Source organism: Pan paniscus, chromosome 18, assembly GCF_029289425.2.
Source record: "Pan paniscus chromosome 18, NHGRI_mPanPan1-v2.0_pri, whole genome shotgun sequence".
In the NCBI taxonomy this organism is placed as follows: domain Eukaryota; kingdom Metazoa; phylum Chordata; class Mammalia; order Primates; family Hominidae; genus Pan; species Pan paniscus.
This window is the reverse complement of record NC_073267.2, coordinates 63,395,182-63,421,025: the sequence shown is the minus strand read 5'-3', so window position 1 is coordinate 63,421,025 and position 25,844 is coordinate 63,395,182. Positions and strand designations below refer to the sequence as shown.

The window sequence follows — 25,844 nt, the reverse complement described above, 5'->3', positions numbered from 1 at the left end:
TTGGAGGCGGAGGCAGGAGAATTGCTTGAACCCTGGAGGTGGATGTTGCAATGAGCCGAGATCATACAACTGCACTCCAGCCTGGGCAACAAAGCAAGACTCTGTCTCAAAAATAAAATAAAATAAAATAAAATAAAATAAAATAAAATAAAATAAAATAAAAAGAAAAGGAAAAAGAAATGTATGCAAAGCATGTAAAAGCATGTGAGACACATCATACATGCTCAGTAAATGGCCACAGAAGGTAAGAGAAGAGACAGTGCCTGCCTCTGCTACATCCAGCCTTTATGGGAGGAAGGTCAAAGTAACAGCACCAGAAGACTTGGCCTGCTGCTGTCTGGTGTGAGGGCAGCAAGTGACCTACAATTGAAGTCAGAAACTACACCACAAGGCAGGAGCCTGGGTCTCTACTCACCCCTGCCAGGCTTTACTGGCTTTAGGACTCTGAAAAGCTACTCTACCTACTCAAATTTTAGTATCCTCATCTATAAAATGGGGATAAAATCCTACTCACCCAAATGAGTGAGTAGTAGCCAAGAGGCTACTAAGTGGTATTTATTGAATGTATGCTATACGGCACTGTGCTATGCATGCTACAGGTATTACCTTAGCTCCAATAACACTATGAGGTCACTATATGTGACCTTTGAACAGTGTAGGGATTGAGGCACTCGACCCCCTGCAGGCTAAAATTTATGTATAAATTTTGACTCCTCCCAAATTTAACTATTAATAGCTTGCTCTTGACCGGCAGCCTTACTGATAACATAAACAGTCAATTAGCATATATTTTTTATATGTACACACACATTCTATACTGTATTCTTACAATAAAGTAAGCTAGAGAAAAGAAAATGTTAAGAAAATCACGAAGAAGAGAAAATGTATTTACTATTCATTAAGTGGAAGTGGATCATCTTAAAGGTCTTCATCCTCATTGTCTCCACTTTGAGTAGGCTGAAGAGGAGGAGGAGGAGGGAGTGGAGGGGTGGGTCTTGCTGTCTTGGAGGTGGCAGAGGCAGAAGAGGTGGAAGGGGAGGCAGGAGAGGCAGGCATACTTGGTGCAACTTTTATTTTGAAAGATCCACGTATAAGTGGACCTGCACAGTGTAAACCTGTGTTGTTCAAGTGTCAGCTGTATTAATATTATTCCCACCTTGTAGATGAGGAGACTGGAGTCTAAACAAGTGACTTGCTGAAAGTAACTCTACCAGTAAGTGGGAGAGCACAGATTGCCACCCAGGACCATCTGAATATAGAGTCCAAGTTCTTGCCGTCTACCCTATTCTACCTCCCCAACTACAATAAGTATTCCCAAATCGGAGTTGCCTTTTATGATGAACATTCCTACTATCCTACTGGGTTCGAGACCCCAGTACCTGCCTCCAATGGTCTCCCTCCCAACTGCTAATCAATTGCCAAATCCCATCACCTTGCCTTTGCAATGTCATTTTATTTCCTGCTTTATGTCGTCTGCTGGTGACCAGGTTGAAGGTTTCCCCATCTCTTGCCTTAACTATTGTAACAGGCCATTTTGTGTTTTCTTTCCTCCAACTCCCTGTTCATTCTATTCCTGAAGCTTGAAATGCCACCTGTCTCCTTTGCTTACCACAGTCCTGCACATTCTTTCACGCCCAGGTCAAATGAAGCTTTGCTTGACCTTGACTGCTGCCTGCTCTGGCCTCTCAGAGCACATCAGCAAGTATCAGCTTAGCGCACATGTCATCCTCCTTGGCGGGCTACTTAGCCATACCCCTTTATTTACCAACCCCCCTCACTAACTGAACTGTGAGTACCATGAGCACCATGCCTCATTTCTTTTCATTTTTATGGCACCTAGGTCTCCCAAAAATGGTTTTCTGAATTGGGATAAAAGAGGGAGGCGGCAGAAGCATATTTTAAGATTCTTTCTAGGTCAAAGACGTTTGATTCAGATGACAAAACCAATACAAAGAAAAAACAACAAAACCCCTTATAATACTAGGTATTATGAGGTATGATGAGGCATAATGGGTTCAAACCTATGTCTTGGTGCCAGATGGCCAAGGTTAAACCCCTAGCTCTACCATTTACTAGCTATCTTACCTTGAGAAAGATTCTTAACCTCTCTAGACTTCAATTTCTTCACCTATAAAATAGGAGATAACAGTAGTACCTACCTGTAAGTCTGCCTTAAGGATCAGATGAGATAATACATGAAGCATTTAGAATACAACTTGGCACATAGTAGGTGCTCAATAAATGGTAGATATGTTATGACATGGGTAGAATATTTCCTTTCCTTGCCATCTAAGATACTACTTAAGACAGACAGGAAAGAGAAACAAGCATTCTAGTCCATGTTCCCTCTTACAGATTAAAAAAACCCTTAAAAGTTGGATGTTGCAAACCCTGCCAGAATTTTTTCTTCATAGCCCAACTTAAGGCCCCAACATAAAAAATAAAGCTGGCTCCTCCTGGCTTCTTATTGTCTTGGCACTGAACAATCAATTTCAAAGTATATTAAGTTATTTAACAGGTCGCCAAGTAGCAGAAAGCTAAAAGTTTAACCATATTTACAAGGAAGAATTATATGAAAATATTTTTATTGATGCTATTAAAACCACCATTAAAAATGACTGCACTGAAAAGCTGAACATGTATGAAACAAATGGGCAACTCTTAAAGTGTTACCTGGTTCCAGACAGTCCAAATTTTGTGTCTCATTAGCAAATAAGATAAATGACTTTGTCTGAAATGATGTTTTATAAATCCTATTAACAGGCTATAAGGGAGGCAATGGTTCCCACAACAGGAGAATTAATTTTCTAAGTTCAATCCCCATTGTACACACAAAAATGTGGGGGCATCTGGGGGGCTTATTGCTTATGCTGTTTTCAGACTAATATACTAATAATACTTTCTAACAATTGCATTTTATACTTTTCAAAGTACCTACATATTCATTATCTCCCTTGAGCCTCACAACATGTCTATGAGGCAAACTGGGCAAATATTACTCTTGGTTTTAAAAAATAATAATACTGAAGAGTAAAATGGCTTTACCAAAGTCATAAAGCAGAGCTAGGTTAGAATCTCAGCTGCTTCTTGACTCTTTCCACTATCTGTGGAGTTGGAAGAACCAGTGTTTATGATGGGAGGATGGGTGTATTTCTGTGTGCAAAAACCCATAGAACGGGGGAAAGCCGTATTGTCATTTTTCTTTTCTTTTCTTTTCTTTTTTTTTTGAGACAGAGTCTTTCTCTGTGGCCCAGGCTTGACTGCAGTGGCGCAATCTCGGTTCACTGTAACATCCGCCTCCTGGGTTCAAGCAATTTTCCTGCCTCAGCCTCCCGAGTGGCTGGGATTACAGGCGCATGCCACCATGCCCAGCTAATTTTTTTGTAGTTTTAGTAGAGATGGGGTTTTGCCACATTGGCTAGGCTGATCTTGAACTTCTGACCTCAGGTGATCCACCTGTCTCGGCCTCCCAAAGTGCTGGGATTACAGGCGTGAGCCACCGCACCTGGCTGTATTGTCATTTTAAACACCGTATCCAGATAAACTGTAAGAGGGAACATGGAATAGAATGCTTGTTTTTTACTTGTTAATTTTTTTTTAATTTTCAAAAAATAGAAGTGATGTACTCTAACCACCATATAAATAATGGCACAGTGCTCTGTATATCCTTTTTTTTTTTTTTTTTTTTTTTAGAGCAAGACGTATTCCAGCGACTGGTACGATTTTGTTTCTGCCTTTTCTTGCCAAAAAGAAAATATGGCTTTAATAGAAGTTTACATCTGCGTGGTATTACATGCATGTAAAACAGATGTAACCTAATTACATTTTCATTTAAATTGCTAAATAGCTACTTAAGTAAAAAGCTAAAATAACATACAAACAACAGTTACTATAATAACAAGTGTACTTAGAATTAAATGAAAAGGATCAAAGCTACAGCAGACAGAATTTGAGTTGGTCTTTCAGAAAGAGAGTGACATAACAACGTTACCTTCATTTACTCAGTAATTTAATGTCTCTACAGCGCAGTCTAAAGACACAGCTCAGCTCAGCCTAGACGCATGGAAGAAAATCCATAGAGTTTATACAAAGACTCTGGGTTTCATAAAGATTAGACACACTCTACTAGAGATTATATAGCAAAACCCTAAATTGGAAATTAGAATTCCAGGGCAATACAATCAGCTTGATTATAGTTTTAGGCAGACCTGTCTAGGCTGAAATCAGAAATCAGCTCCCAACTCTGAGATCAGAGTACCCTTTTTGTATTTTTAGCAGAAGACAACATTACATGCCAGTGATTGCATATTCATAATGCACCCCTTCCTGTGTACCACACAAATGCCCGTCAGAAGGATCCAGAGTTTGGGATGATATTCAGCTTTGGTGCAAAGTGGCGGGGACACATGGTTAGTCCTCACAAAGGAGCAGAGAAACACCATGTTTCTGAGATGGTTGAACAGGAAGCTGAAATCCTAAACAGTGTGCTCTGGAAAAACTCGAACCTGTTTAACCCACATTTGCTGGGTAACGTTCACTCTCAGGTTTTCCCTGTCTATTTCAGTCATAATTTTAACTACAATGAATTTCAGGCGTTTGGTGGTCATGGTGGTTATTTTAAACAGAATGAGAAAAAGATTGAACTTATGAAGTGTTAGAGCAATGTGAACTTATTTCGAAAGTAGAATAGTCTATCACTAGAAGCAAAGGATTTAGAGCAGGAATGCATGGTGAAAATACTCCCGCATCAGCGTTCTTCTCTAAACTAGACCAGCCAGTTTTTCAGAATTTTGCTCAGGAGTGTAGAAAATAAAGGACTTAAATCCAGTCAGCCGTTTTTCATCATGAACCTGAAATGTTGAAGAATGTTTCAAAACTAAAGGAAACATCTCTGCTAAAACTAGTGGTTACACTCTTTAAGCCAAGAACCTCCTTATCAAAGATATGGCAGGATTCTTTTAAAAATTAGCTTCCAGTTTTACCCCCAACATATCTGACTCTAAAAATATGATTATCTCCTAGCTTTGATTTTCATTTTATTCAGGAAATGTCCTCTCTCTAGAGGTGGGGAAGGAGAGAAAGACTAAGAGTCAGAGGTGGAGAACTGACAGCGGATTTGAAAAACAGAAAAATCACCCGGGCCCTACATTTGGTGTCAACCTTGGCATTCATTTTCTCGATGCCACCTCACATAGCATTTTAACAGGGCAGGAAGGAGGGGACTGCCAGTGCATGCTGCCTTTGTTTATTCTTCTTTTATCTATAAACACACAGTGCTCTAATCTCAGCAAAGACCCCAAAGGGTCCCATGCATTTAAAGATTTGTGGGAAATTTTTTTTCTTTCTCATGTCTGGTCATCCTACACCAAAACTGTGGCAATTCCCTGGCTGAGGAATCTACAAATTCCCTGCCTCTGGATCTGCAATAATAATGCGGGTATCTGAGATGAGAATGAGAAACATACTCGGAGAATCTTCGCCACCACAGCTAGTCTCAGGTTGAATGCTTTGAATCGGTCTCTTCAGAACGGCTGTTGTTCCTCACTTTCTACAAAGGGTGTCCATTAAGTTTCATAGTGTGTTGAGAACAAGTTTGTAAAAGACAAATGAAGGCTTGTCATGATTTTGTAACCAATTATTTCATTTGTATTTTATAAATGGGTCATAAATGTCATTGACTAATTGCCACCCTTCTCTCTCCCCAACCCCCAGCCCCTCCCTACACATACTGGAACAAACAGGTAACCTTGTACTACTCTTGCCAGAGGCCAGAAATTAACGGTAGGTTTTAAACTAAACTTCACCTATTTGGAAGGACATCAATGGCAGCTGAGGACACAATGTAATTTCTCTGCTTACCACCACTCCTCTCTGCCCTGAAAAACAAACACATTTCCATCATTTTACTCCGTGTCCTGAAACCTCAAAAGCCAAGAGAAAAAGCGACAGCTAAACAATCCAAAAGACACCAAAAGAATCAATATTAAAATAATTAAAATAATCATATCCCAATATCACTGACTTAGTCAAGGCCTTTTCTGGTCTATCTGATCATTATTAAACCAGTCATTACTCAGCATTTCTGTTTGACTGCAGTAGGGACACCATCTTCAGTTGATGCTTTAGGGGCTCTGGGAAAGGCAATGTGAATACTGTCCTGCCTCACAATGTACTTTAAAGAGTAACACATTCTGGCTGGGCACAGTAGCTCACGCCAGTAATCCCAATACTTTGGGAGGTTGGGGCAGGAGGATGGCTTGAGCCCAGGAGTTTGAGACCAGGCTAGGCAACATGGCAAGACCCTGTCTCTACAAAAAAATACAAAGTAGTCAGGTATCGTGGTGGGCGCTGTAGACCCTGCTACTCAGGAGGCTGAGGTGGGAGGATCACTTGAGCTGGGGAGGTCGAGTCTGCAGTGAGCCATCATGGCATCATTGTATTCCAGCCTGGGCGAGAGAGTGAGTCAAAAAACAAAACAAAAAAAAAAAGACCCATTCCAAGGGAGGGATAGAGGAGGGAAAGTAATTACTTTGTGATGGTTAAAAGTCAGTAAGAAAAGCAAGGTGAGGGCGGTTATGCCCTGTAAACTTTTCTGCAACTTGACTCCCTTAAAAGTTGGCCTTAACGAAGGATCTGTGTCACTAAAAAGAAATGATATAAATGAGACAAGCTGCCCTCAATTTCAGAGTAACTCTGTTCTTCACAATAGGGTTTTAAGCCACAGAACAGTCATTGTTTAGAATGCACCAGGCTCCTAACACCTCCCTTGGAGAATGAGAAGGTATGGCCACTAAGCAGCTGGCTCTACCTTTTGCAATTTTTGAAAGCTGAAGTCACAACCTAGTGGCTTGTAGGCCAAAGCTAGCCCTCAAATACATTTTCAAACAGTGTTTTATATTAGTTGTCAAAATTTTAATAAAAATACCTTTCATACAAACATCTGGATTTCTGGCTTCTTTTGGAAAAACAGAAAACAAAAACCCTGAGCCGTACACAACAGGGGGCCCATATTCTCTCATGGCAGCAGCTGGCTGGGAGCAGAGTGCTGGTTGTCCTCTTAGACCGGGGGTGTGCTTTCTAGTTCTTTCTTGTCCCCACAACTCCCTAATGTATTACACCAACCCTGCTTCACTCGTTGACATTACCTGCCGGCTTCTGCAGAGATCTGAGCTTACCATATCTGATGTGTGTGTGTGTGTGTGTGTGTGTGTGTGTGTGTGTGTTTGTGAATTCGAATTAATTGCTCAGCAAATAATTATTTTCCCTACTTGAAGGCAGAGAGAAAAGGGTTTCTGAAACTCTAAGTCCTGTTTAGCAATTCCAACAGTCACCCAAATTCCACTCCACTGAGAAAGTCAGTGTTTAAGTTTCAGAACAATGTATGCCACACATCTTTATGCTTGCCTGAAGACATCCTGGGCCCCAGTTCCCTCAAACTGGCTGACCACCAGGTCAGCATCTCCTCTAAAAATTATCCAATACCCTAGGGGTCTGTTGCATGTTTTAAAGGCAAACTATAAAAATGAACTCTACTATTCTCTAAAGAATAAATACATTCTATGCTTATTTATTCCTCCAAAATTAAGTTTGTTAAAAAAAAGTTGAGTATCAGACATGCATTTTCAGCTTGACTCTTTTACCGTTAGGATGGAGAAAAACCATCATTCTTCATGATATATTTTTTATAATGAGGACCACAAAAAGCGCAGAGAGAAATCTCAGGATCTTTGGAAATAAAAATGAATGTACATATTTTCCGCTAGCTAGCAGTAATTACTTTACCATGTGAGGCTCGGGGTAGGTAGTGATGTGTAATACCTTTAAACTTGGAGCCATCCCAAAAAACACAAACAGAAAAAAACCTGACCTCTGACCCTGTTTTGAAGCATCACTACCCGCTTGGGTAGTGTTTGCATGTTGAAATATTTATTTCCTTCATAAAAAAATCTATCTGAATATCCAATCTCTCAGCAGTCAAGAGTCTTATTTTCATGTTAGCAGAAGCCCTTAAGTAATTTGGGGCTATGATCTTAACACTACAAGCTTTACCCACTTAAAACTTTGCCAGCTTCGAGCTGCATATTTTTCTCACCAGCTCCTCATTTGCAAAGGATTGTAGAGATTCAGGTGAAAGGTGATGAAGTTTCAACAGCTGCAGAGCCCAGTTAGGAAACTAAGTTTCTTGGGCACAGCTTCCAAGAGGGCAATATTACTGAGCATTCTATCACTTGAAGCCATAAATTTGTACCAGTGAGTACCATGAACAAGTTCATGCAAGCAGGTATTATAATAGTAACTTCTGGATCTGGTGTGAGAATGAAACCTCTCTGAACCTAAAGTTAAGCTGTTTCACTGAAACCCCTCCGATGATAACATCAGACACATGAATATCATCAAGGTTTTCATCAGTTCATTGGTTCTGTGAACAAAAGGCCTAATCAAGATTACTTCATATTTAACTTACACCATGAAAAAAGAAAATCTAAGTCTCACATAAAGTGCTCTAGGACATCATAGTCACAAACATGGGCAGACAAAAGAAAAGAGGTGTATTGGAGGTATATCATGCCCTATTGTAAGGGTACAACCCTTCACCTTCATCCTCAATAAGGTTGAGTAGAACTTAGAACACCTCCTTCTTAATGCCTTCTAATAACAGAATGTGGTGAGGTGAGGACTGAAGTTTTCTCTAAGGCTTAGGATGGAGATATTGAAATGAAGCTAAGAATGTCCTTTTTTTTTTTTTTTTTTTAACAGAGGCTCGCTCTGTCGCCCAGGCTGGAGTGCAGTGGCACAATCTTGGCTCACTGCAAACTTCACCTCCTGGGTTCAAATGATTCTACCGCCTCAGCCTCCTGAGTAGCTGGAATTACAGACATATGCCACCATGCCCAGCTAATTTTTTTTTTTTTTTTTTTTTTTTTTTGGAAACAGAGCTTCACTCTTGTTGCCCAGGCTAGAGTGCAGTGGTGCGATCTTGGCTCACTGCAACCTCCGCCTCCCAGGTTCAAGTGATTCTTCTGCCTCAGCCTCATGATGAGCTGGGATTACAGGTGCCTGCCACCACGCTCGGCTAATTTTTTGTATTTTTAGTAGAGACAGGGTTTCATCATGTTGGCCAGGCTGGTCTCAAACTCCTGACCTCAGGTGGTCTGCCCGCCTCAGCCTCCCAAAGTACTGGGATTACAGGTGTGAGCCACCACACCCGGCCCTAATTTTCGTATGTTTAGTAGAGATGGGGTTTCACCATGTTGGCCAGGCTAGTCTCAAACTCCTGACCTCAGGTGATTCGCCCGTCTTGGCCTCCCAAAATGTTGAGATTACAGGCGTCAGCCACCATGCCAGGCCTCAGAATGGCTCTTAAGCAGGAAGGCTTCAGGTTTTCCTTCATGTTTACTGACATTACGTAGAGGGTAAATGGCTTTGCTTTTTTGTTGCAATGATTTGGGGAAGACCAGGGAATATGGGCCTTTACCTTTGGATGCCATTAGAACTCTACTCCCATTTGTTTTAGAGATGGGGTCTTGCTCTGTTGCCTAGGCTGGCATGCAGTGGCACAACCATGGCTTACTGCAGCTTCAACCTCCTGGGTTCACGCGATCCTCCCGCCTCAGCCTTCTGATTAGCTGGGCCTACAGGCACACACCACCATACCCAGCTAATTTTTAAACTTGTTGTATGGACAGAGCATTGCTATGCTGCCCAGGCTGGTCTCAAAACTCTTGGCCTCAAGTGATCCTCCTGCCTCAGCCTCCCAAAATGCTGGATTACAAGTGTGAGCCAAGGTTCCCAGGCAAAAATTTCTCTCCAAATTTAATAATGGCTTGTTGGGTCAAAAATACTGTGGAGAACCCATGTTATCTCTTTGAGGAAAACTGGCTACACTCTGTTTATACTTGTGTATAATATGAATCTGTTGGAATTTAGAATTTTGCAATTCTAAACTGTATCAGCAAGTGGTTTTTGCATCTAATCCTGTCTCAGTTATGGTTGCTTTGGGAAAGAGAAACAATGCCACTATTAAAAAAATAAGGCTGTCATATTTTGAGCTATTTAAATACAGAAGCTTCTTTACTTAGGAACTTTCTATTTAGATTTACTGATAAGAACAAGCCTAAATACTGGAGCAAAAGCCTGTCCCTAACAGATCATACTCGCAGTGGCTGCTTAATGCCACCTTGGATTTACAAACAAGAGGTTTTACATACAGCTTTTTGGATCCTAACCTGGTTGGAAGGAGAGGTGCTTCTGTAAGTTGTTCAGGCAGTTGAGCAGGGCCTCAGCCGCCTTTTCAGCACCTCTGGGCAAATTAGAAAAAGGTGCCTCTGACGGGCAAATACAATCTCCCAGGATTGAAGAGGGGCGTATGCATTGGATTTCAGCCCTTTTCCCTCCCCACGTGTCAGCTTCCTTAGCTTAGAGTCCACGTGTAGGGTATAACCTCTTTGCCTAGCATTTTACATGAAAAATGCATAAACAGGTCTCTTTCCAGCCATTCTGGTTTCCAGGTAGCAAAAGGCTGTCAAACAATCTCATCAGCAAGCAGAGGTTAGTTACTAATTTCACAATTGTTCGGTAAAAGGAGCCCAATAGCATCAAGCTAGAAGAGTGTGAGAGAAATCCAGGGATTCTTGTCAGAAACAATTAGAAGACACAATAGAAAAGAGCAAAGTCATGTGGCTTCACTTCATGACTAACCAGTTCTTCTTGACTTAAGGGTGGGACTAGTTCTACCTTCTTCTTATTTTGATTCACGAAGGCCACACATGAAGCTAAGCTAAGCAAGCCTGGTTCTCTTCATGGCAAGAAGAGCCGTGAGTGTTTTACTGGTGAGCATCATAAACTGAGAAGCCAGGTTTTAAGATCCAGACACCAGATTGAATAAGCCAATGTGCTTTGGCTTAAGGCTTCCTGTGGAAGCAAATGAGCTTCCAGAGAGGGGGCAAAGTAACAGCCCTCTGGAAGGGTGCAAGCACCCAAGGAGCTTCAAAAATAACCGTAAGAGCTGGCCAGGAGACTACCACTTCTTAATTATAGACTGTAATTTAGGAAGGCAAAGTTAATGCAAGTAAAGTCATGTGAGATGTACAGAGACTTTTTGGTCTCTTTTTCACCTCCAAATTGGGATTTTGCCCCCAAAGTTAGGTATAATTGTAAATTATGGAGCAACACTTTGATAATGAGCTCATAGGCACTGCGGCTGTTAACAGTTAACATGTACGCCACAAAAGGAAGGGGAAAATGTAGAGGACAAGAAATTCACACACGCACGCACACACACACACACACACACACACACACAGCCATAAACATAAAAAAGGTCCAATCACAGTAGTGATAAAGAAATTCTGTTACTTTTAGTCCATAAAATTGGAAAAGATGTTTTCAAACTGTAATATTCCATGCTGCCAAACTTGAGATGGGAGAGCCATTCTCTCTTGATGAATCTGTAAATTGGTCCATCTTTCTAGAAATCAAATTGGCAATATTTTATTCAAACATCCATTCCAGATATATTTTTCAAGAACCTGTAATTTGTTAGGAGCTTACAATGTACACTCTCCTTTACCTAGTAATTCCATATCTAGGAATCTGTTCAAGAAAGCCTCAAAGATTCTTATAAAAGGATGTCTGTCATAATATTTAAAAGTGAAACCCTAAAGAGATATGATAAAAATAAATGATTGTATATATTGAGGAAAATTATTTTTCAGTGATGTATGTAATAATATTCTATGAAAAAGAGTATAACAATTTTAAAAACAGAAATATTTCTAATCATACACCAAATGTTAACCTTCTGGGTGGTAGGATTATGGGTACTTTTTTGGTTTTTTTTTTGAGACAGAGTCTCGCTCTACCTCCCAGGCCGGAGTGCAGCGGCATGATCTTAGCTCACCGCAACTTCTGTCTCCTGAGTTCAAGCAATTGTCATGCCTCAGCCTCCCGAGTTGCTGGGATTACAGGCACGTGCCACCATGCCTAGCTAATTTTTGTATTTTTAGTAGAGAAGGGGTTTCACCATGTTGGCCAGGCTGGTCTCAAACTCCTGGCCTCAACTGATCCACCCACCTTGGCCTCCCAAAGTGCTGGGATTACAGATGTGAGCCACCACACCCGGTGATTATGGGTAATTTTTATTTTCCTTTTGTGCTTTTCTACAATTTTCAAATTTTCTACAATGAGCCTTTATTAATTTTAAAAGTAAGAGAAAGTACTCGGCCACAAAAGAGAATTGGCTAAATGGCAGATGTATTTACAATCTCAAAACCACAAATGAACAAGAAAACAACAAAATAGTAATAATAAAGTTACAAATACACAGTTTAGTCGTGATTTACAAATCCTAAAACGATGTTTGGCCCTGAAATAATGAAGGAGCATATGTAAACAGAATCAGAAAATCCATTATATTATCCAGTTTAATCTCTTCATTGTATAGCTGTGAAAACTAAGATTAAATTTTGAAATAGCTTGATGTTTCACACTGCAAATTAGAGACTGAAAGCTTAGGACTCCTGGCATCCAAAGACTGCTGTTTCCATACTAGGGGGTGCAAATAGGTCTCATTTAAATTGCAAGTACCAATCAATTGGTAGTAACTATTTGATGTGCCATGTTAAGAAGGGTATATACAAGTTTAGAAGGAAAACGTGCATCGAGATTAGTGATATTTGCCAAGGGTGACATACATGCATAAAATGAAACAATAGTGTCTTCTCTAACCTCACTGTTTCTCACTATAAAATACTAAATATCTAGCCTGGGCAATACAGTGAGACCCCTGTCTCTACAAAAAAAATTAAAAAAAAAATTAGCCAGTCATAGTGGTGCATGCCTGTAGTACTTGCTACCTGGGAGACAGGTAGGAGGATCCTCTGAGCCCAGGAGTTTGAGGCTGCAGTGAGCTATGATTGCAGCACTGCACTCCAACCTGAACACCAAAGCAAGACCCTGTCTCTAAATAAATAAATAAATAAATATCTCTTTCTAGGGGAACACTGCATATAAATCAGGACTAACTAAAACTATAGTTTTATGCATAAAGAATGATGAGCAAGAAAAGTTTATTCTTTCCAAATGAAAAGAGACAATTCCAGGTTTCATAAAGATGTCAAAGAAATATTTATACTCATCATGCTTCAAAGAAATATGTATACTCTCTCCCCATAAAGAAGATAGGAGGCAAGAGCAAAAAAGTTGAAAGAGTAAACTCATGCCTTTCCTAAGGAAAGCTATAAACAGAAATAAACTTCAAAGATTTGAGGGAAATTACATGCAAAAGCCTTAATGCTAAAATAATCAAAAGCCAATCAAGCTTTGGATAAGCTTCAAAACAGTAACATCACAGAAATGTTAGGAATGAATGAGTTCTACTGAGACCTGTTAACCAGGGTCAGAGAGCATCAGAAAATACTGCTATAGAAAAATATCACCTATAGAAAATTATATATAAAATGTCACCAAATTAAGTTCCTGCATATATTACATCAAGATACAGTAAGCTCTATTTCAGAAATGGAAAGATGATTCAACAATATAAGATCCAATAATGTAATATGCCACATTTAAAGAACAAAGGAGAAAACCCATGTCATCATCTCAGTAGATAACCTCCTCCCCTCAAAACAATATCTGATTAAATGCAACAACCATTAAAGAGAATTAAAGAGAATAAGAATTACTTTACTTAATAAAGGATATTAAGTAAATCTCAGCAAATCTCCAGGTTAACTGCAAAACTTTTGAAATATCCTAATTAACAACAGGAAAAAAATCAAAGGGTGCCTATTATCCCTACTACTAGTTAACATTATTCAAAAAAATATCAGCCAAGACAGGAAAAAGAGACCAACAAAAGTACATTGGAGAGAAAAAGGCAACATCATTTTATTTTGGATTATTTAATTCCTTACTTAGAAATTCCAGAAGAATCAAATGAAAAACTACCAGAACTAATAAAATTTAGTAAGGTAACTACATGAATGCAAAAACTCAACAGCTACCAGACATATCTGTAATTCCATTATAACAGCAATAAACACAAATATCTAGAAATAAAGGAGAATGTGAAGAAAATTTTAAAACTCATTTAAGAACACAAAAGATGACATAAATAAATGAAGAAATAAAACATGTTAATACATGAGGAGACATTTAAAAAATTCTCCAACATATATACCTATAAATTCAATGCATTTATATTAAAATGCCAACAGGATTTAAAATTTTTTATGGAATCTGACTATTGGAATCTAAGATTCATCTGACAAAAAGGGCATGAAAACAGTTAACGAAATTTTCTAAAAAGAAAATGGAGGAGGGAAGGCCCTATAATATCTAAAAACACACAGTTTTGGTAATTAGGCAAAAAAAAACCTGACACATAAATTTCTGCAAATTTAGTATATGATAAAAGTGTCTTTTCAAATCAGTGGAGACAAGAATGGTTTATTCCATAAAAGGTGTTGTGCCAATTGCCCGTCCATTTGAAAACCTAATAATAAAGTTAATCCCTACTCAACAACCAGTCACAAAAGTAAAGTTCAGGTGGATTAAATAGGTAAACACTGAAAACAAAACTATGAAAGCATCAGAATACCATTAAAGTGAATTTCTTTAAAAACATAGTTTTTAAAGAAAGTTGATCTTAAGAAAGATATAATGCACAAAAACTGTAAGAGAAAAGAATAATATATTTGATTAGAATAGCTGAAAGGAATACCACATTAAGACATGTAAGATGAAAGACATCATTAAATTTTTGCAGTGAAAAGCACTACACTGGGGTGGGAGAGCCAGGGAACTTTGCTATTTTGGAAAGGTAGCACAGAGTCCTGATGATCAGCAAAGACTCTGGTGGCAGGCTGTCTGGTTCTGATACTTACTTAATCAATCTGTGCCTCAAAGTTTTCATCTGTAGGTTAGGGGAAATAATAGTACCTACTCATAGGGTTGCTATAATCAGTATATGAATTCATATACAACCAGCACATGTTTGGCATGTAGTAAATACAATATAAATCTTCATTGTTTGGGTGAGCCAAATAAAATTGCTCATAGGTGACTGTTTGGATCTACAAAAAATAGTAATTTTATATGGTCCAATCTAATATTATTTATATTGTTTTGATTTTTAAAATATAAATTACATGTCTTTTTTTTTGAGGACTGTAGAATGACAGGATGAAGGTAAGATTCGTAGAGTACAGAGAGGCTGAAGGGAGCCACTCTGTATATGCTAATTGAGTATTTTCAATATCTGTATCTAGAAAGATCTTATCTTTAGGGAAGAAAGCCAATATTTAGAATAACTTTGCCAAGTAAAATGTGAGATATGCTTTCAAAATCTACTTTGTGCTTCTTTCCACACAAGTCCACAAGACCAAATCTTTATACAAATGACTAAATTCTGTGTAATAGCAATAATTGTATTAAATTTGGAAAGTCAAAAAATATTAAAGATAAAATAATGGAGAAACTAGCATAAAATAAATATAAAAACTTCTTTGGGCAAAGTATTCCATACTACTTTAGACTAAATAAATAGGTTTAAATTTGTTATGAATATAACAACCTTACAACCTTTAGGACACAGCTGCAACTGCAACACCAAAAAAAAAAAAAAACTTACAATATTTAAAACCAAAATACGTGACTCTTTCTATTTACAAAATGTTAGCGTGGCTTTAGTTTTAGTTGTCGAATGCTAATATTATCAAGTTTTCAATGTGCTCTATATAAAAACTAAAGTACAACATCCTCAGCTGAAGTTAATTTAGAAATAGAAATATATATATACATATAAAAACAAATCTCTAGTATTAAATACACAAACAACTCAAGGAGAGTAGAGATTCCTAGGAAATGTTTCTATAAATAGTTTGACATTATTACACAATCTTCTCTGCATATGTTGTAATGGAAACATTGCTACGGGTGATTGAAGAAATAAGCAACTTTGACATTTCTGGATGTAACTTGAGGAGATTATTTCATCATAAAGGATTGATACAGAATATACTAACCAAAAACTCAATATCAAAACTCTCTTTGCAACTCTAAAACAGTGCAGAATGACATTTAAGATAATCCATTTATCACCATCCAATACAGGCTGCTTGTTCACAAAATGTCAGTGACAAGGCTGGGAGCATTCCGACTCCTAGGCAGTGAGTGTGTGTGACAAAGAATCTTTAATATAGCATCAAGTTCATTTCGTTATATGCTATTGCTGTACTTTGGACTTCAGCTCCCATGGTTTTTGCAATTTATATGAGTAGCTGTACAAATGAAATGCCTTTTCTTTTTGTCACACACACCAGAAACATTCCCCTCTAAGGATAGTGAAAGGTTTGCATGATCATTTGCAGGCAAGTCATTTACTCATGGTGAATCTTGATGTTTTTATTAGCCATCTTTACTAAGTTTAGTGCTTCAATTCTGAACAATAACAATTCTAAAAACGGAAATAATTCTTTATAATAATAAAAAAGGTAATAGTGACTTGCATTTTTATGTTATTTATTCATGTTTCAAAGTGGCTTTGTACAAGGTACCTCATATGCTCTTCATCAGACCCCTGTACTATTAGTCATGAATTATCAACATCTTACAGGTGAAAAAAACTGAGGTGTAGGCAAGTTTAATCTTTTTGTCTGAGGTCTCACCGCAAGTCGGCATCATTCAATGTCGAAGCTAAAATGATCCTCAGAGTCAAATTAAGAAGCCCAAAGTTCAGAGATCACAAAACTGGCATTTTGTTTGACCAAGCAGGGTCCATAAATCTACATATCCCGAGATTTTATATAAATATGTGAATTTCTGGCTTTACTTGAAAATGTAGCAACACTGGGCCTCTATTCTGAAGAGAAGCCATTGGCTAGAGCTTATCATTCGCCCCCTTTAAATGAGGTATATGCTCTGCAGTTTACTACCTAGTCCTTTCCACTCATTTTACACTTATTTTACATATGGTAAAGTGGATAGATCTTTAGTATAAGTTCTACAAGTTTTGAAAAATGTATATGCCCATATAACCATCAACCAATCACGATATGCATTTTCACACTCGCCCCAAAGTTCCCTCATGCACCTTTCCACTGGGTCTCCCTCTTCCTTTCTTTTCCCTTCTCATTCATTTTTTATACTTCCCTGTTGGCATCTGAATTTGAAACCCCAGACACGGTCCAAATCTCTTCATATTACACACAGTGAGACTGAGCTCCAGGGAGAGGCAGAACCAGAGGCAGAATCCAGGTTTCCACACCTCTGGTCTCTAACACTATCCTCAAAACTAGCCCTTTCCAACCTGTTGCACTAGGGTTCACCTAAAAGAAAATGCCAAGATATCATTATCACAGGCTTTCAAGAGCCACCCAGGATGGGTGAACAATTAAGTCTGTGACTTCACCCCAAATGAATCAGATTTGGAAGTGGTATTTAAGTAGCAAATGGGAATAAGCTTAAACAGAGACTTATCTGGGAGTCTAACTGTGGCCTAGATTTGATCAGGTTTACTCCCAGCAGTGGAGGTGGGACATGGGATGGCTCCATGTCCGACAAGTGGAGAGCATCTGGGGTCAGCCTCCTGCTGAGTAGACTTGCCACTGTTAAACTCTGAAATGGCGGGAGCCCAGCAGCAAAAATAACCTCTGCTCTCGGTGCCAGGCCACCTGCTTCTTGTCTATGGCTGATGATCTTTGCTTAGGAGGCTAAGTGCCATATGGGATCCTGAACCCCTATTTTTTTGTGTGATATTTATGCAAACAAGCCAGAATGCATTTTTGTATGGAGCTGAGTCAATGCCTTACTTTCTCCGTTAACCACCTTGGTTAAATTCCTACCTGGGGATGAAGTATAAAGAAAAACAGAAATAAGGCATGTTCCTTTTTTAGAAAAATACATTTTAGGAGGTCACAATATCTCCAGAGCCAAAAGCAAGCAGCTCCATATGGCTTTACAGTGGCTGTCAGACAATGGTATCTCTACTATTCCATTAAGAGAATTTCCCTGCACTCTCCACAAACACTGAAGAGTGAGATTTTTCCTTCCTAAAAGTTTGCACTTTCTTCCTAAGAACACTGGCTGAGAGGGATGGATGTACCTAAAATGTAGAGCTGATTGAAATGTAGGCAGTATGCACAGCCTCTGGGAACCACGCAGGCTTTATCCACCAACATTTGAGTCTGTGGCTGATGGGAAAATGTGATAGCTGAAAGTAACCAAGGAAATGAATCTGGTTCAGTCCCCACATTTAATTAATGAAGAAGCTGAGAGCCACAGAGGTGAACTAGTTAATAACTACATTTTATTACCAATTTATTGTCTTGGATTTCAATACTCAAGGCAACTTAATATCTACATGGCATCATTTTAGTTCCATGCCACCATTCTGAGTTGAAGAGAAGCAACTCCATTTTGCAGATGGGGAGACAGATTACTAGAAATAAAAAACTTATTTTTAGTTCAGAGAGACGAAGGATGATATTGGACAAGTATTTCCAATATCTTCAACACAAGTATTGAAAATACTTGTCCAATATCATACTTTCCAATACAAGTACTGGAAATTTCCAATACTCCAAGCCTTAGTTTCCTCACCTAAACGAGGATAATAATATTGTCTAACAGGACTGTTAGGAAGATTCAAGAATACATGAAGAATGCTGAAAGAGCATTTCAGCACAGGATAAATATTTGTTGTAGTTGTTAAGCTATTATTAAACAAAGGGCAGTGCCAATAATAGGACCCCTGTCTCCATATGACTGGCTCAGTGCCTTTCCATTAGACCATGCTACATGAAACTCAGATTATACATCATTTGTAGTTAAAACATGCACCAAGCAGAGTGGTGAAGGAGGGAAGGGGGGAGGCAATGAATAAAAGCCATCTAAGACATGGAGATTAGCTGTTACCAAAATATGGCATCAGGCAATCATCATCCAAATTTGTGACTGCATTTCATAGAACAGCGCGGATGGGATTTTATTAGATGGCTTCTGCCAAAAACATATTGGCAGATACAGCCCTGAGCTTGTGGTTCACCAGACACAAAAGAGCCCCTCTTCGGGAAGGGGATCCTGCTTAGGCCCTGGCCCAACTCCAAGTTAACACACAGTTAAAAGTAGCAGCTGCAGCACTGCTGAGACAGGGGGTCCCCTAGAGGAAGGCCTTGCCAAGGGGGCTGTTCCCAAATTATTTATCAATTGTTATAAAGAGAACTTTAAAAATACACACATATACACAAAGCAAACAAAATCTCCACAAAATTTAACCTTAGAAAATACAGATGTTGAAAGAACAAATACAATTAGTCGACAGATTAATGGGAAAACCTCAAGAAATGCAAACTCAAACATCAATGAAGTCCAATTTTCACCTACCAATTTAGAAGGAAAAACCTCAAAAATATAATAATGCTTCAAGGATAAATGTATACTTTGCTGATTGCAGTGTAAATTGGTGCAACGCTTTTGGAAAGCAATCTGGTAATATGTACCAAAAGCCATAAAAACGTTCATATCTTTTGACTTAGTAATCTTCCTTTTAGATTCTAAGGATCTAATCCAGAAAAAGGAGAAAGCGGTATAAGCAAATATGTAATTGCAGCATTACTTATAACTATGTTAAATCAAAAGCAACTTAAATGTCCAACAATAAGGAAATGATTTTGCATATTATAACACATCCTCTACATGGAATATCCAGTAGCCATTATAAATCATATAAAGAAACTGCTTCTAACGGTAAGTGAAAAGTCACAGGCTCCTATGATTACAACTATTTTAAAACATGTATATAAAATGTATATGCAGTAAATAAAGACCCAAAGGGAAACATCTAAACATATTAATAGTTGTTTGGGGCTCAGTTTCTTACTATTATTAAGAAAAGTTTCCACACTGTCTATTATTTAGAATATTCCCACTTATGTTCCGCATTATGTATATAAGTGTGTGCAAACTAGCAACCCGTAAAGTACATCCAACTACAGTTGAGTTTTCTCTGCATGTTTTAAAACAGTGAATTATCTGCCAACACTGAAAACTCAAGAAGTGTCACACTGGCGGCTTTCACCGAAAAATCTAGTCTTGCAATCCTGGGCCCACACCTCTGTAAGGTAATAACTGTTTGGAGTTGGAAGCAACTGTCCCTTGTAGACAGCATAAGTGCCCACCTGTTTGCCATACCCACCACCATCCCTGTTGTCTTTTTCTTTTTTCTTTTCTTTTTTTTTTTTGAGATGGTGTCTCGCCCTGTTGCCCAGGCTGGAGTACAATGGTGCAATCTCGGCTCACTACAACCTCTGCCTCACAGGTTCAAGCAATTCTCCCTGCTTGGGAGCCTCCCGAGTAGTTGGGATTATAGGCGCCCACCACCACGACCGGCTAATTTTTGTATTTTTAGTAGAGATGGGGATTCTCCATGTCGGCCAAGCTGGTCTCGAACTCCTGACCTCAGGGGATCCACCCGCCTTGGCCTCCCAAAGTGCTGGGATTACAGGCTTGAGCTACCACGCCCAGCCCCTGTTGTTTTTCACCCAAGTCGGCTTCCCTCTTGTATGTCACCTGCCCAATTCCTAGTCCATACGATTAAGGGAGGCAAATGATAATGGAGAACTGTAAATAATTTGAATTCCCTTTTAAACGGGAATCATTGCCTATTAAACTTGAGCTTTAGTTTGGTTTGTTAGGTCACCAGAAAATTACAGTCCAATCTACTACTCTCCTCACCATGCAACAGGCAATTTCAGGGTCTTTCTTATCAACAAAAGAACCATTGGCCACACCTCGCCTCCTCCGTTGGACATGCTCCTCAGTCCAGAGTCTGCTGGTGCACTCTTTTCCTCTTTTCTTGAAGTTAGTCTGTGGCAAGGCCCTGGCTAGCCTCCTCCTCCGTGCTTAGCAACTACAGAGGCGAGCACACTTTTAGACAGCAGTTCACAGCCACGTTACCCTAACTGCTTTTCTATATTACAGAGACAAATTATTTTCTGCGTTTCCTAGATGGAGCAGGTTACGGGCGAGGCTTTCTTTCTCCCTATACATATTCTAGCTATCATCTGGCAGAACTCTGGCTCTGTTTGCTGTAGGCAGATGTTTGCATTTTTCTTTTCCCAGGGGCAGAAGGTATAGAAACAGAGAGTGTGCAGTAGTAGAGAGGTGACACTGGAGGATATAGGTCCTGTCACATCTATTGCATAAAGATGCAGTGTGGTGAGAATGTCTGGGAACTCGCTGTTTGTGAATCGCCACAAAAAAAGCACAAACTACCAATGACAGTATATATTATGTTCATTTACTTACACGCATGCAAAAGGCCATAATGTTGGTAGATGAATTAATAGAAAACAAGCCCCCCCCCCAAAAAATAAGCAAGTAATTTTCTAGTCTACATGTCTGATCTAGTGAAGGCTGAGGGACAGCTCCTGGACCAAGGACCTTTAGTAAACATCAGGGCTCTGGGCCGAATGTCCTTACCTGTTTCCTAAGGCTTGGGAAACTGTTATTCAGGCAAGAGAGTTATTTCAGATAAAGGACAAATGCTGTCCTTTAATTAACAACATCTATCTCTGGGACAAGCACATCAGGTATACAATACAGAAGATTCTTTTAATATAAAGGACAGATGGCAACTTCACTCCTGGGACTTTCAAGGCTGCCCCAGAAAAACACACAATTTTAAAAGGCTTTGAGAATTCTCTAAGGAGAACCAGTCAGGAGATAAGAATGCTTCATTGCCCCATTTACAAAGTAAACCAGAAAGTGTCTCAGAATCATTCAGAAACACTTGAAGAAGGGTCAGGTAAATCTGAGAGAGGAAAATAATAACTTTTGCCCCACAGTGTAGTTGTGAATATCGTGAAAGTTTCCTTTCCTCTGAGCCAAACAGTACTAGATCAAAAGGAGTTTGAATGTGCTGTACTGACTAACAGTTTGGGCTTCATGATCACATAACAACAAAGCAAAACAAAACTTTCAAATATCCTCCTTATGCTAATATTGAAAACATCCCACCAGGACACTGCCACCCAGCTGAGCACTGGTTTACTTGGTAAAAGGATAGGATGAGGTCCCCAGCTCGAGTGAAATGTCTCTCCTTTTATGGTTCTCATTAATCTGACTCAACACACACATGTGTTGGTACAAGATTCCTACAGCATGTGTTATACCTGCCTAACTGGGTGCTAACATTATAAACCACACATCAACACTTCTTGTCCGAGTGTTAATGTCTATTAATGTCCTGCTGGGGAAAAGGCTCTTAGAGCCAGCCCACAGCCACAATTCAAGACTGCCTGCCACGAGTCCTAGACTTGGCCTGCTGATTTTAGATGGTGTATTTCATCACCAGAATTTCTGGAGGAGGGTGGCGATGATGGTACTGTACTTGGTTTTATGTTGCCAAGATTATCTTCATATATGAAACTTAAAAAGCCATATGAATCTGAAGGAACTTAGGACTGAGGAATCAACCATGTAGAATTTGGCTACTGATACCCCAGATACCAAATTAGGCTTTTCTGCTTCTGCACTGTGATGTTTTACAACACATTGATATGGGGAGGAAAGGGGCTTGCCAATGTCACAGTGAGCTTCCTTGTCTGCACATTTTCTATACATCCTATGAAGTCATGCACATTATCTCAAGCTGGATTTACTAAGTTCCTAAGTGCACATACAATGTGCTTGTATGTGCAATGTGTATATATGTATATCACTGATAGACCCGAATCAAGTATATATGGTGAATTTTTTTATATACATATGAAGGCTGCATAATATGTGAACACACACATATACATACATATAAATTACAACAAATTAATTAAAAGATAATTTCATAAATTTTGTGATGTTTTCTCAAGATTTGCTAGGCAGCACAAAAAGTGTATATTTAAACCACACAACTCCATTCCTGCAAATAATAATAAAAAAAGATGTACACACAAGCACAACCGTCAAAACCGGATTTGCCCTTCTCTAAATTAATCCAATTATTCAAATGTCAGTTATATCTGTCACAGCCCGGCTCCTTGGGCCGAACCAAACTGTTAAAAATTAAAACTGTTTTACTTCGTTTAGTCTTTCTGCCTTTTTAGTGTAAAACCCACAGTCTCGACAAAAAGTTGTGGGATTTGACACCCAGTGCAACACAACCCTATTGCTGTCATCCATGCATAATTCACTTTGGAAATATGCACTTGCTTTAAAATATTACTAAAAAATACATGTAACATATGCTAATTTCACTGCGTTGGCTTGTAAGCTCTAGCCACTAGGTTATATGTAAACTTTGCCAAGTGCACACACTGTACATAAAGGGATTATAAATGAAAGGAAATATCTCTGTCCCTAGCTCTCTGTCTCCATCCTTGGCCAAACTGACAGCCCCAAATCCCAGCACCATCTAACATGCCCTTCCCGTGGAGAAGACAGCCTGTTCTCAGAGTCTTAATTACATCCCAGCTGACTGCCCAGCGTTGCCAAAATCAGGCAACAAACGCTGGCCCTTCACTCACAATATGGTCTGCTAAACAGACTCCTGGTCACACAGAAAGAAACTTTCACAACGTGGAGAAATAAAGGGACAAGCAGGAGATCAAGGGAGAGCACAAACAGTAACCTAGGGGATGGAAGAGAGAGAAACAATTCATCCCCACCGTGCAAAAAAGGGGAAAATAAAAAAGAAAAACCTTTTCCCAGAATCCTTAGGCACCACTGCGCAGCGGAATTTTAACAAAGCTATCCTTATTATAATGAAATCAAAGACCGACTCATCCAGCCAAGAACTGCTGCTCCTCAAGATGGGAGGCTGATACTAAGACTCAGTAGATTAACGATTGTTAAGCAGGACTCACCCACTCCACACGGATCAGGCCATTATAATTACAGAAGAACAGCATGCAACATTCTACCATTGCAAATGGTATCATATGTTTTCCTGGCTGGCTTTCGGGGAAGGGTTTAGCTCATTTGACATGGCAGAAGGTCCTGGAGCCATGCATTCATAGCTACCTGTCTCTCATATCTAGCGGCATAAAATTAAGTTTCTTTCTTTTTGTGATTGCATCACTTGTATATGACTGCAAAGATGGTCACTGAACTTGGAGGCTATTCTTGGCTTGGTCCACCTCTAAACAGAATTAGCTATTAAAAAGAAAATTTACTTTAAAAGGGAGCTTTGGAAGGCAGTTGTTCTCCAGAGCAACTGAAACCAAGATCAACAAAAGATCTTGAGAATGTGCTAATAGAGAGAGACCTGCTCTATGAATTAAAATGTTGTAGACTGAGAAATCAAACTGTGGTTTCAAATGTGGCCCACAAATCAGAAGTTATAAAGGCAGCTGCTTGGAATTTTCCTTGTTGATTTTGGTATTTGAGATTGTGATTGTGGGGATGCCATTTATTCAACACAATGGGAACACTGCTGCCTGGCATTCTGTCATAATCAAACTGCTTTTCATATGGACAATTCCACATAGAATGTTCCAAGATTAATAGCACTATGGATTTACTTATTTTAATGATGGTACAAGATTCTCCAGAACAGGGTAGGGGCAGACAATTAAACAGTAAAAATAACAAATACATTATAAACACAATTTGCAAAGCACTTAAATATACATCCTCATTAAGTTTCAAAATTACAGCTGCCATGGTGGCTCACACCTGTAATCCCAGCACTTTGGGAGGACAAGGTGGGCGGATCACTTGAGGCCAGGAGTTCGAGATCAGCCTGGCCAACATGGTGAAACCCCATCTCTACTAAAAGCACAAAAATTAGCTAAGCGTGGTGGCGTATGCCTGTAATCCCAACTACTTAGAAGGCTGAGGCAGGAGAATCTCTTGAATCCGGGAGGCAGAGGTTGCAGTGAGCCGAGATCGTGCCACCGCACTCCAGCCTGGGTGACAGAGGAAGACTCTATCTCAAAAAAAAAAAAAAAAAGTTTCAAAATTACTCTATAAGGCTGGCATTATTATTCTGACTTTACACAAGATGAAACTGAAGGTCAAGGAAGTTAAATGGCTTTTCCAAGATAACAGGGGTTTTGACTCCAAAACTCATTCTTTTTCCACTGCCCTATGTCGTTGCTCTAGAAAACAGAGAGAAAAGAGAGAATGAGGGTAACTAAATATTTCACAAGTACAGCATGAGATAAATCAAGAGAACACAAGAACCTTTAGTTATAGTAAGCTGATGGTTCAGGAGGCACTTAGGCAGGGAGCAAGGAAGTTGAGATGTTGAGAATGCAATTTCTGCTGACACCTCTCCTCCATCCCCAGTACAGCTGCCCTTGGGTGGGGAAGGGTGATTACTTTTAAACCGAAAAGCTACCTACCCAAACATGCCACACAGTTAAATGATACTGCTACCCCTAGTGCCACTATAAATTCCCAAAAAGAATTTGATGTCATTAATCCCTACTATATGGAGCTAACATGATGGGACGTTTTATAAAAAGGGGGTCATCCTAGCACTTTGGGAGGCCAAGGTGGGCGGATCACAAGGTCAGGAGTTCAAGACCAACCTGGCCAATATGGTGAAACCCCGTCTCTACTAAAAATACAAAAAAACAAGCCAGGCGTGGTGACGCATGCCTGTAGTCCCAGCTACTTGGGAGGCTGAGGCAGGAGAATCGCTTGAACCCAGGAGGCGGAGGTTGCAGTGAGCCGAGATCACGCCACTGCACTCCAGCCTGGGCAACAGAGGGAGACTCCATCTCAAAACAAAAAAAGGGCGGGGGGGTCATCACTACAGGAATGGAGTAACAAGGAAACGATTACAATTGTTAGGGTAAATGACTCATAAACTTTTTGCTGATTGTTGTTTGTTTTCA

At 39.4% G+C, this 25,844-nt stretch overlaps 1 protein-coding gene across 6 annotated transcripts in view; it reads right to left on the bottom strand.

Annotated features, from left to right (window-relative positions):
* Positions 1–25,844, bottom strand: part of FTO (FTO alpha-ketoglutarate dependent dioxygenase) — a 404,110-nt gene that overhangs the window by 116,959 nt on the left and 261,307 nt on the right. For 2 of the 6 annotated variants that reach the window (XM_024925917.5, XM_055100543.2), the window contains exon 9: positions 3,085–25,100. The exons of the other annotated variants lie outside the window; for them this stretch is intronic. In XM_024925917.5, the coding sequence (XP_024781685.1) occupies positions 25,088–25,100 (13 nt within the window). In that variant the 3' untranslated portion in view covers positions 3,085–25,087. Of the gene's footprint in view, positions 1–3,084; positions 25,101–25,844 lie in introns of those variants that run through there. 6 annotated transcript variants of the gene reach the window in all.